This window comes from Biomphalaria glabrata, chromosome 16 (assembly GCF_947242115.1).
Source record: "Biomphalaria glabrata chromosome 16, xgBioGlab47.1, whole genome shotgun sequence".
Taxonomy (NCBI): domain Eukaryota; kingdom Metazoa; phylum Mollusca; class Gastropoda; family Planorbidae; genus Biomphalaria; species Biomphalaria glabrata.
The window spans coordinates 24,434,654-24,447,044 of NC_074726.1; the positions used below are offsets into that span (position 1 = coordinate 24,434,654).

A 12,391-nucleotide genomic window follows, 5' to 3' on the forward strand; every position below is an offset into this window, starting at 1 on the left:
CTTTATTTGGTTACTATTAGAACTAATTCTCATCTCAAGTTGAATCTGTGTATATTGTTAAAATTGGGTTATATTGAGTTTTTTTTTTTCACAAAATAAGTTTGTTCATGTTATTTAAAGTTTATTCAACTAAAAATGTAATTCGCCTACATTGATTTAGTGGTACTAGCTGCCTGGCGCTACAACCCAACAACCGACCATCAACTATTATAGTTGTTTACACCGCTACGTCGATATTCATTGAATAAAACAGAATGGAATGTAGTTCCCTTAAGAGCGTCCACTGAGAAATTTTCTGAGAACATGGCAGTTCTGCATTATTACAGCCCTCTGGCAAGTAGGGACAAACTTCCTAGGGGCAATCTTCCTAAGGACAATCTTCCTAGGGACAAACTTCCAAAGGACAATCTTCCTAGGGGCAATCTTCCTAGGGGCAATCTTACTAGGGACAATCTTCCTATAGACTATTTTCCTAGGGACAATCTTCCTATGGACAATCTTCCTAGGGGCAATCTTCCTAGGGGCAATCTTCCTAGGGGCAATCTTCCAAGGGGCAATCTTCCAAGGGACAATCTTCCTAGGGGCAATCTTCCTAGGGGCAATCTTACTATGGACAATCTTCCTAGGGACAATCTTCCTATAGACTATTTTCCTAGGGACAATCTTCCAAGGGACAATCTTCCTATGAATGTTTAGGGCCACGAAGTTTTCTGCAAGGTCGTTAGTCACCAACCCTTTAACTGATCGTATTATTATTATTATTATTATTAATTGATTTTACTTCTCTAGCATTGCCAGGGTCGAGCTTCTTTAAAGGGAAACAAATTTCATTGGAGCACCTTAACAGTGTCCACTACGAAATATTCTGATGATCTGGCAAGTCTGCTGCAGTACTGACCTTTGACAGGTACTAATGATCCTCTTAGGAAAGTTTAGGTTTGTCTGAGTCACTGGTCATTATCTCTAAAGTTGATATAACAACAGGGTGTATTGATAGTATAGTTAGCTTCCATAGTCGCTTAATATCCAAGCTTATTATTATTATGGCAACAAATGTGAACTCTTAGTATTTACACTATAAGCACACAAGTATGCACTCAGACACTTGACCATAATACTGGCGATTAAACCTTTCCTGCCAAGCTTTCCAGTCAACCAAACACTACATTTCTAAGAAAACAAAAAAAAATCAAGATGGAGCTATTACGTATAGACCATATAAACAGTTGTCTTTTAACTTGTACAAGAAACGCTAGGAGCGAGGAAAGGGGTGGGAGGGAAGTGTCTATACACACACACACGCACGCAACTCCATGAAGCTATGTGACATATCCTATAGCACGGATTGACCCCTTTCGGCTTGTGCAAGTGGGGAGCTGGATTGACTTTCAGGTATCTGCTGGTTTAGAGGCGTGGGACATTAAAGGAATTCACCTTCGATGTAGGTCTGGCCTGAACATTCTTTTGAGAACATTTCAAGACTGCAAGAGTGCAAAATATAAAAAAAAAACTGGCAATATGTATGCAAATAAAAAATTGTCTTTCATAGTGGGACTTTGATAAGGACTTAAGTAACACAGTTGAGAAACCTAAAACAAGACTTTATTAAACTAGAACCACACATGAACGGACGAGAAATACATAGAGAATAAAACACTAAATCATTGTTGTCAACCAATCTTTACTGTTACCCAAACATCAAGAGTATCAATACTTTTACTACATAGAAATTTTGTCATCTTGTAGATACTGTTTCTTATGTTTTCTTGAGAAATGGTAGTGTTAGTAAGAAAAACATAGAAAAACATAGAAAAAAAAACTTTAAAAAATACGTTTAAAAAGTTTAAGTATCAATTAGTTTGGATCAGCCATGTCATTCAATTTGTAATAGATCTAGACCAACAACAATAAATCTGTGCGATTAGAAATATTTTTACCAATTGTTTTTGTTTAGTGCTATTTCATGTTTTTAGATTTTCTCAGTAAGCTAAGATCCTATCACTTATCTGGACCAGTTGGGAAAATGGAAGAGAGAAAGAGATATCTGTGTAAATTATACCATAATCGATTTTTTAAAAGTTTACTAAAAAAGGTAGGAGGAAATGGCATGAATTCAAACTTAAGGCTAACGACTCCTCAAATCGACATTCTAACCACTCAGCTACTTAAGTGCTTATGACTATAAAGGATTGTATAGTTATGTATTGTTTGTTTCAAACTTTCTTTAAAGGGTGTCCTATAAAGAGGACTAATTCAGCTTATACCATCAGCTCAATCAAATACTATTTCTTTCCCTTGTTTGAGATACCAAACAAAATAATTTAATTACCAATAGTTAATTAACTAATTGATTAATTTTTTAAAAATTGATTCTTGTGTTGTCAGCTAAAATAAATAATTGTGCAAAATTTAAGTTTGATCCGATATTTTTACCAGACAGACAGAATGACAGACAGACAGAATTAATATAAACTATGTAATAAACTTTGAATGCCATCTAAAAAGGAATAAAGAACAAAATATGACAACAAAGCTTTATTACTGTCTAGTAACATCTTATTTAACAATGTAAATAATTAAATTCAATGTATTGTAGCCAAAGAGAAAAATAATATTAAAACTGTGTTCAGTCCTTGAAAACAAGAGATAAGATAAGGCATCTCTTATTTAAGCAGAGAGAGCAGGGTAAAAAAAAAAGTAAAGTTTCCCATTCAGAACTTGCGATCTATGGGGCAGATGATGTTTTTAGTGTCAACGGTTAACAAGCAAGATGTTATGTGGCCAGCACAACGACCAACCGCCTTTACTTTCCCCAATTTTAGGTACCCATTAGAGCTGGGTGGACTCAGGGGCGCCCTAAAAATCCCGAATTTCAAAATCCCAGTCTTCACCAAGATTCGAACCCAGGACCCCAGGTTCAGAAGCCGAGCGCTTAACCACTCAGCCACCGTGACCCACGGGGGGAGCGGGGTGGCTGGGTGATAAAGCGCTTGGCTTAAGATTAGAGGGGTTTCGAATCTTGGAGAAAATTGGGATTTTTTTATTTTTAATTCACGAATTTTTAGGACTCCTCTAAGTACTCCTTACGGGTACCTGAAATTATTAGGGGAAAGTAAAGGCGGTTGGTCGTTGTGCTGGCAACTTGACGTCCTGGTTAAACATCAGCTACAGATACAGATGACCCATCATCTGCCCCGTTGATTGCAAGATCTGCTATGGGTAATTTTCTTTTTAAGTGTGAATAAACTTTCCTTTTTTTCCCCTATAGGTCTGAGATTATCTTGAAACATGAGTTATTGTAAATGATCAATCATTGTATGTTTTGAACCCCCAAAAAAAAGTATTTTTGAATTTGAAAGGAAAGAAAGGGGGAAGGCGAAGTTGTTTATGAAGCCCAGGAAGATTGATAGAGGTCATGGGCGTTGCCTCTAAACAAAACTTGAAAGGTTAGGTGACAGGGGTTATGTTAGTAAGCCTAGTCAAGAAACAGGATATTGTGCTGTGACAATTATTGAAGAATATTGAATCAAACTAGAAGCGAGCTTGTATTTTTAGATCAAAGAACGAGCACTCCATTTTACCGCAATTTTTTTTTTCCTTTTTTCGATGAATAGTTTTATTTTTATGAAGACGTTGATTTTTTTTTTTCTTCAAAACAACAAATTAGCGAAGACGAACAAGGGAGAGAATGTGTAACGATATAAGGGGCATTAAATCTTGAAAAGCTTTTAAAAGCATTTAAATTGTATGTGTTTCCACTGCATGGGTCAACGTGACCAAAGCTTGGTTTTTGTTATTTAATTGGTTTTACTTTCAATAAAACGTTCTCATGTTAAAAATGTACTAGTAAGATTTGATCAACAAATATACTGAAATTAGGCCCAAAATATACTGAATCTACTATTTCGGAATTAAAGTTGGGCCCAAGTGTGTTTACTTTCAGCTTATTTGAAATCGAAGATGGCAGGTGGAGTTAGAACTTTGTTTTGGAAAGCAAACTTGATTCTATGTGATGGTGAAGTTGGTTGTGTAGAGATCATGTCTCCGTTATTTCTGAGCTCCTAGGGGGCTGTCAGCCTCAACGTAGCTCTCGGGTGGAAACGGTCGTTACAGGAGACGATGAGATATATAATATAATTATTTTTTTCTGCTTTTCTTAGAGACGAATAAAACATTTTAAATTTTATTTTTCTAGTGCAGACCTAAATCTCTCTGAAATTTAAATGAATTTTTGACTTTGATTTAGAGTTGATTTATAGCTAGAGGCTTCAATTGCTAGATTTATAGCTCAATGATTCGAATGGCTGTAGATTGTGGACACGTGTGAGTGAAGAGTTCCAGCATTTTACTAAAAAAAAGATCAGATTCCATTATTGTGTCCCTTTAATTGTTTTCTTAATGCCTGTGATTAGTGTCAATGTTTTATATAATAGAATGTTCAGACCTCCCTCCTCGTGCCAACTCGTATCCTCCCTTCTCTCCCTCCTTCCCTCTTTCTCTCTCTCTCTCTCTCCTCTTGCCTCTCCCTGCTTCGTTATGTATGTACAGTTCTGCATTAAGAATTTAATCGGTTAAGTGTTACTAGTTTTTTTGGAGCTTCAAACCAAGGACCGATTATTACCAGACATATTTGTGGTTCCTTTAACCTGCGCTATCAAAAAATGGTCGTAGTAAATGTATACATGCTTAAAAATAAATGGAAACATGGTCTAAGGTATTTAAAATTTCATTAAGTATAACAGTGTCCGAAAACATTAAAAAAAAAACCATATGATCTGACATTCGGCCAAGGATACAGGTGTGTAGACTGAGTACAGATACAGATAGACAATTAGGCGGACTGGTGGGCTGGGTACAGATAGACAAGTAGGCGGACTGGTGGGCTGGGTACAGATAGACAAGTAGGCGGGCTGGTGGGCTGGGTACAGATAGACAAGTAGGCGGACTGGTGGGCTGGGTACAGATAGACAATTAGGCGGACTGGTGGGCTGGGTACAGATAGACAATTAGGCGGACTGGTGGGCTGGGTACAGATAGACAATTAGGCGGACTGGTGGGCTGGGTACAGATAGACAATTAGGCGGACTGGTGGGCTGGGTACAGATAGACAATTAGGCGGACTGGTGGGCTGGGTACAGATAGACAATTAGGCGGACTGGTGGGCTGGGTACAGATAGACAATTAGGCGGACTGGTGGGCTGGGTACAGATAGACAATTAGGCGGACTGGTGGGCTGGGTACAGATAGACAATTAGGCGGACTGGTGGGCTGGGTACAGATAGACAAGTAGGCAGGCTGGTGGGCTGGGTACAGATAGACAAGTAGGCAGGCTGGTGGGCTGGGTACAGATAGACAATTAGGCGGACTGGTGGGCTGGGTACAGATAGACAAGTTGGAGGACTGGTGGGCTGGGTACAGATAGACAATTAGGCGGACTGGTGGGCTGGGTACAGATAGACAAGTAGGCGGACTGGTGGGCTGGGTACAGATAGACAAGTAGGCGGACTGGTGGGCTGGGTACAGATAGACAAGTAGGCGGACTGGTGGGCTGGGTACAGATAGACAAGTTGGAGGACTGGTGGGCTGGGTACAGATAGACAATTAGGCGGACTGGTGGGCTGGGTACAGATAGACAAGTAGACAGGCTGGTGGGCTGGGTACAGATAGACAAGTAGGCGGACTGGTGGGCTGGGTACAGATAGACAATTAGGCGGACTGGTGGGCTGGGTACAGATAGACAAGTAGGCGGACTGGTGGGCTGGGTACAGATAGACAAGTAGGCGGACTGGTGGGCTGGGTACAGATAGACAAGTAGGCAGGCTGGTGGGCTGGGTACAGATAGACAATTAGGCGGACTGGTGGGCTGGGTACAGATAGACAAGTAGGCAGGCTGGTGGGCTGGGTACGGATAGACAAGTAGGCGGACTGGTGGACATGGTAAGAATGGTTAAATAGGCAGACATGTGGACTGGGTGGTCATACGCAGGTAGGCAACACAACAGTTACAAGGACAATGGTATAAGAGACTGGTGCTCTTTATTTTTTTTAGTAAGTAACCCCGATTCCATTTCCTAGTGAATCCTAATAATGCAAACACTCTGTGACCTCTCAAGATTACGCTAACATTACTATCTACTTATACTGACTGTGATTGCGGTACAACCTAAATAGATTTATAACTGTGTTTTTAAAGTAATATTAACTTTACTTAGTTTAGGTAGAGTTTGAGCTTTAAATTGATAACGTAAGTGGAATTAGTAACTATGTACAGTTAAAACTGGGCTTAAACTTCTGGGTTTAAGCTTATCATAATAACCTAGGCCATCCCTAAAAGTTTCTTATTACGACAGCCATTTAGACCCAAAGAAAGGAAGTTCAAAACTTACCTTTTATTCCGGGCTCGAAGTTGTCTGCCGCTATCTACTCGAAGAGTTTCAGTCGATTTCGTAGCAGGCATATCCAGCATAGATGTGCTACATGACGGCACTAGAGATGCACTACTTGACGGCACTAGAGATGCACTACTTGACGGCGAGCATTTTGAAGGAGATATATCCGATTGTTCTTGAACAGATTCGGCTCGAGAAGGGATAGAGTCTTTGACTGAAAATTCTGGCGGAGACATGTGCGAGTCTGGAGACACTGTAGGAGATCTGAAAGACGCGAAAGAAGTAACTGGCAGTGATGAGTTTGAAGATGTTGGTTGCTTAACAGCTATGCACTGCACGGGGATCCTAGATGGCTGAGGGGAGCTAGATGATTCCATTCTAAGAACATTGTGGGAACCATTTTGCTTGCCAAACGATCCTGACGCAGCGCCATTTGCTGGTGTGGCTGAGTTGGAAGTAAGGGCGCCGGTGTAGGAAGATGTTGGGGAGTTAATGAACGAGGCGCCCTGTGAATATAGGCCATCGGATGGGCGTGTCGAAGTGGCAATGTTAGAGTTGGAGGGTTGAAGGACTACCGGCTCTGTATTTTCAAATGTTTCCATTGGCTCAATAGCATTGACGGTTTCGTTGAAAGACGTATTGTGATTGGTTAGTTTATACTGGTGAACAGAAGTAGACCTTGTGGATGACTTTACGGATGACGAACTCTTATCGGCTAAAGAACTGGCCGGGCTGCATCGAGTACTGTTCACTGTTGTCGTTTGATCAGCAGAGGTCTGATAGCATAAGGAAGAAGACAAACTCCTGGTTCCTTCTTTATGTGGTTTCTCGTTGAGGTTACTAGGCTTCGTGAAAGACTTTTTGGGCAGTGCAGCGAATTGGCTGCTGACATGCGTGCTGCTTAGCTGGTTGTGGGTGTAGCTTTTGGAGACGAGATTGCTGCTGGTTTGAACATGCGCAGAGTTTTCTTGAAAACTCGTCCTGAAGCTGCCAGTTAAATGAGAAAGACTTTTCGGATCGCGGTGCTGCTGCAGAAAGTTCTGTTGACGGTGATCGTCCTTAGCGCTGCAGCTCTTCGGGCTTTGATGGAGAATACTCCTTGTAGTGTTGTCAAGATGCTGCGTGGTTCTAGGCTTTGAAAGTGCTACAGACTCTTCAGTTTTGTATAAAGTCATTGTCGCCTGAGTGACATTGTGGTTTTCAGGAGATGAGCTGTTAAGTAGATAGCAGTTATTTTTAGCTATACATAAACTAGGCATAATAGGAAACTCTGTTGTAGCCAACACTATTCTAGGAGTTGCGTCTATAGATGTAGGCACACCGCTGAAGGAAGAAGCCGATGTTCCAGAAATAAGAGTTAAATAGTTAGAATCTCGTGTGATGTCGTGATGAGAATTCAACATTGAGCTATTCAAAGTATGCTGCCCTTTTCGACAACTCTCTGATGGCCGATTGACCAATTCCTCATTGGTGTTCATCTCCAGGAGAAACTCAGACTCACCCCTGGGTGGAGCTATTATTATAACTGGTAAAGCACTTGTTCCTTTGTTGACGCTGTCCACACATATCATGATAGACATCAGTCAATGCTTGGCCTGAACAGGTTGCAAGTGCTTAGCCTAGAGAGTTTGCGAAGAACCAGCGTACGCCCAATGCTGGCTAAGCCTGCATAAGCCTCTATGACGCCCAATTTCCGTTTTCTTTCAAAGCGCAAAGCTACAATCAGGACCAGCCTTTTTACTATTCCATCAAAGTATTGAAAGTCGGCTAGTATTTAAAAAAAAACCGGCTTAATGCTTGGTAATGGATAGGTTCAGGGTTGGTGTGAGACTCTGTCCAGAATGAGTGAAGTCGCTGTCTGGAGACTAACAAGTGAAGACCCTCTTAACACCTGAAAAGTAAAAGAAATACAATTTACCATTTGAACTGCTTTGTTCTTGAAAAAAAACTAATTTTCGAATGAATAAGTCCTGATTTTACAAGAAGACTATTTGAACAAAGACAACAATATTGCAATTAAACGGAGAAAAATTGCCTTTTCGACTTTTCTACAACGCTTATGTCGACTCCCTCTGTCTGTCTGTCTGTCTGTCTGGTAAAACGTTTCTACACCTGATTTCACGCACACCCATTCTCGTAGCAAGTCGAAACTTTGCACAAGTATTTATTGGTATAGACAAGACATGCATTAATTTTAAAAAATACCAAAAAAAAAAATAATCAATAAATTACTGATAATTTAATTAATTATTTTGGTTGATACAAACAAGGGAAATGAATCCTTCATTATTCACAGATATGGCTAAATATGTAGGTTTCTTCCTCTTAAATAAGTATTCATATTATTTCTCCCACACATTCTCGAATAAATTAAAACTTTAGTGTAGTGTCATTCATAAATATTTTTACAAAGTTTATAACAAATCACTCTGTCTTTCGGTCTGTCTTTCTGTCTGTCTTTCTGTCTGTCTTTTAAACATTTTTCTCCCACTTTCCATTCTCAAATCAAGTTGAAATTTTGCAAAAAATATTCTTTTTCAAAGTCAACACATGAATCAATTAAAAAAAATAAACATGTAGTTAAACAAATTAGTAGAAATTAATTTCGTCAACAAAATGGGAGATTATCCTTGCAATATTGAGAGATATGAAAGCCAATGGAAGGTAATCTCACTTCGCTGAATATAAGTTTTGTTTTTTGTTGCTTTTTAAAAATAAATTGGAAGTTATATTTTGCTTCTCTTTAGATATTGATTTGTGTCTACAATCGAAAACTTTTAGGAGTAAAACAAAGTTTAAATTTAGTCTTTGTAGCTTTGGCTCGTGTTAGTCTAATTCTCAACTCAAGATAACATAAAGAAACAAGAAAAGACGCTAAGTACAATAACAGTTGTTTTTTTTGTTTTTTTTTAAATAAAAAAAACGAATATTCGCATTTGATAAAAATAACATCGTTTGTAATATCACTAAATTTAAAGACGCTTCAAGATAGAAAACTAAGAAATAAAGTAGCAATAATAAATAGAACACTGAACATAACTAACAAATACCAATAATAAAATACTCAGAAAGACTCAGAAAGATAAAAGCAAATTTCTATTCTTCATATGCTAGGATAAATTCATAAAAGTCCTCCTACTTCCTCAGTGACATTAGAACATGGAACAGGTTGCCTGAATCAGCCAGGAAGACCAATGACTTGAAAGAGTTTGAAACTCTTAATAAACATTCACGAATAGATTAACATATGGGTACGTGTATGACGTACTAATCACCTCTGTTGAAGGAACGTCTCTGATTTATAAGAGAAGATAATTTAGGCAGAGCACTTGCGATGGTCAAGATGAAAGTTATCGATGATGGTAAATGTGAAAGTAAGCGTGAGTTGACGATTCATTGAAGTAATACATTGGTTCATAAAGGTTAGTATGCTCATTTATTTACATCCGTAGTGACTGGGGGAAGCAATGCATGTTCATCCCCCTCCCTCCATATCCCAAAAGTCCAAGTGATTCATATTTGCATTATCCAAAAAAAAAAGTAAAGTTCCCCTTGGGCAGATTATGTAAATTTCATGTTTTTGTGGCCTACGGTCACAAGGATATCGTGTAGTCAGCACAACGACCAACAACCTTTACTTTTTTTCCAACTAATTGTCAGGAACCCGATTAGAGTTGGGTCGACACAGAGGCGCCCAAGATCCCGAAATAAAAAATCCCAGTCTTCACCAGGATTCGAACCCGGGACTTTCGGTTCGGAAGCCACCGCACCTCCCAAACTTCATAAGCCAAAACTTACAGATAATGTCAACGAAATTAACGAACGAACGAGTTTGTAACAACAGAAATATTTTATGGTGACCATTTTTCCTTTCCCCTCCCCCTTTTCGCCTCTCCCCTCGGTACGCCACTGAAAATATTGAAAGCTTGCACTCTGAGGGGGCCAAGTTGAAGATCTGGATGTGTCTAGGGAGAAGCAGATCTTTACCCAGCATCCAGACAGGATGACAGATCCAAACCACGGACCCTCACAGCAAAGCAGTTTTCTTAGATCACTTCTAACAGACGCGTTGAATGCTTCATTTCAAAGGTATCATGTTAAGCAGTGTATTTGTATAAGTCTGGGTCAAAGAACTGTCAGAGAACTTACTGGCGCCATGAGATTCCGAAAAAACAACAACAGATTTGTCAAGAACTCACAAAAAGTAGCATATAATTGAAGCACTGCAAACCCTCAAGACGATAGCCTTGATACAACAGTACAATGCGTCAAACTTCCCTGGTTTATGGTCCCATGAGGTCAATTGTTATATTTTTCTTGCCTTGTCTTTCTCAACTCGGCTTCGCTTCAGTGAAACTCATTTGTTTTCTTGTCAAGAATTTTTTTTTTTGTCTGAAAAGAGTTGAGGGGGAAAAAAATCTCTCCTGAGAAAAACAAGAATTTAAACAAAGTGGGAATTGAATCGATAACGTGAGAATGCTATATAGGTCACAAGTGTGAATTCTATTTCTACTATTCCTCTTATTAGCTTTCAATCTCTTTATGGAACCTGGGTGGTGGATCGAGAAGTACACTCTACTATATAGAGTAAATAGAATACATTCTGGCCCCTCCACCCCACACCGAAAAAAAGCTTTAATGAATATTTCATATTATATCACTAACCATTACATTTGGCTCCATTCACTTTCGTTCAATTATATCATTGACCATTACGTCTGGCTCCATGAACATTCGTTCAGTAACATCATTGACCATTACGTCTGGCTCCATGAACATTCGTTCAGTAACATCACTGACCATTACATCTGGCTCCATGCACATTCGTTCAGTAACATCACTGACCATTACATCTGGCTCCATGCACATTCGTTCAGTAACATCACTGACCATTACATCTGGCTCCATGCACATTCGTTCAGTAACATCACTGACCGTTACATCTGGCTCCATGCACATTCGTTCAGTAATATCACTGACCGTTACATCTGGCTCCATGCACATTCGTTCAGTAATATCACTGACCATTACATCTGGCTCCATGCACATTCGTTCAATAACATCACTTACCTATACATAAGGCTCCATGCATTTTCGTTCAGTGACATCAATGACCAATAGATCTGGCTCCATTTTCTTTTGTTTATTAACATCACACATCACTGACCATTACATCTGGCTCCATGCCAATTCGTTTAGTAACATCACTGACCGTTACATCTGGCTCCATGCACATTCGTTCAGTAACATCACTGACCGTTAGATCTGGCTCCATGCACATTCGTTCAATAACATCACTGACCTTTACATAAGGCTCCATGCATTTTCGTTCATTGACATCAATGACCAATAGATCTGGCTCCATTTTTTTTCGTTTATTAACATCACTGACCATTACATCTGGCTATATCAAATCACATTGAATAACATCACTGACCGTTTTCATTCAAATCATCTGTCTCCATTAACTATCATCTTAAAAAAGCTATTCAGAGCACATCATTATAACTGGCTCACTCTGACTCCATTATTTCTTTTCCAGTAACAACGAAAAATGTATATAAATAGTAGTTGATGTCAACACGCCACCATGGCACTATAAAACATTAAGTCTGAGACTAACTGGGTGCGTGGTGGCCGAGCAAGTCGCTTGGTTTGGAACCAGTGAAGACTGAGATTTTTAATTGCGGGATTTTAAAGTCGCCACTGAGTCCAACCAACTCTAATGGGTACCTGACATTAGTTGGGGAAAAGTAAAAGCGGTTGGTCGTTGTGCTGGCCACATGACACCCTCGTTAACCGTAGGCCATAGAAACAGATAACCTTGACATCATCTGCCTTATACATCGCCAGGTCTGAAAAAGGACTATGAGACTCAGTGATCATAGGGAGCTGCTATCCATGTTTCCAAGTGACAATGTAATTGTGTTTGTCTAGTGAGTCCATCCTTATTATCCAATGTCGTCCAAATGCCACTCTAAATGTCACCCAAACTCTTCTGA

The 12,391-nt window shown here is 39.5% G+C and overlaps 1 protein-coding gene across 2 annotated transcripts in view; it reads right to left on the reverse strand.

Moving 5' to 3' along the window:
- LOC106061685 (mucin-2-like) overlaps positions 1 to 12,391 on the reverse strand; it is a 200,697-nt gene that overhangs the window by 110,381 nt on the left and 77,925 nt on the right. For both annotated transcript variants that reach the window (XM_056013919.1, XM_056013918.1), the window contains exon 3: positions 6,387 to 8,280. In XM_056013919.1, the coding sequence (XP_055869894.1) occupies positions 6,387 to 7,969 (1,583 nt within the window). In that variant the 5' untranslated portion in view covers positions 7,970 to 8,280. The remainder of the gene's footprint in view (positions 1 to 6,386; positions 8,281 to 12,391) is intronic.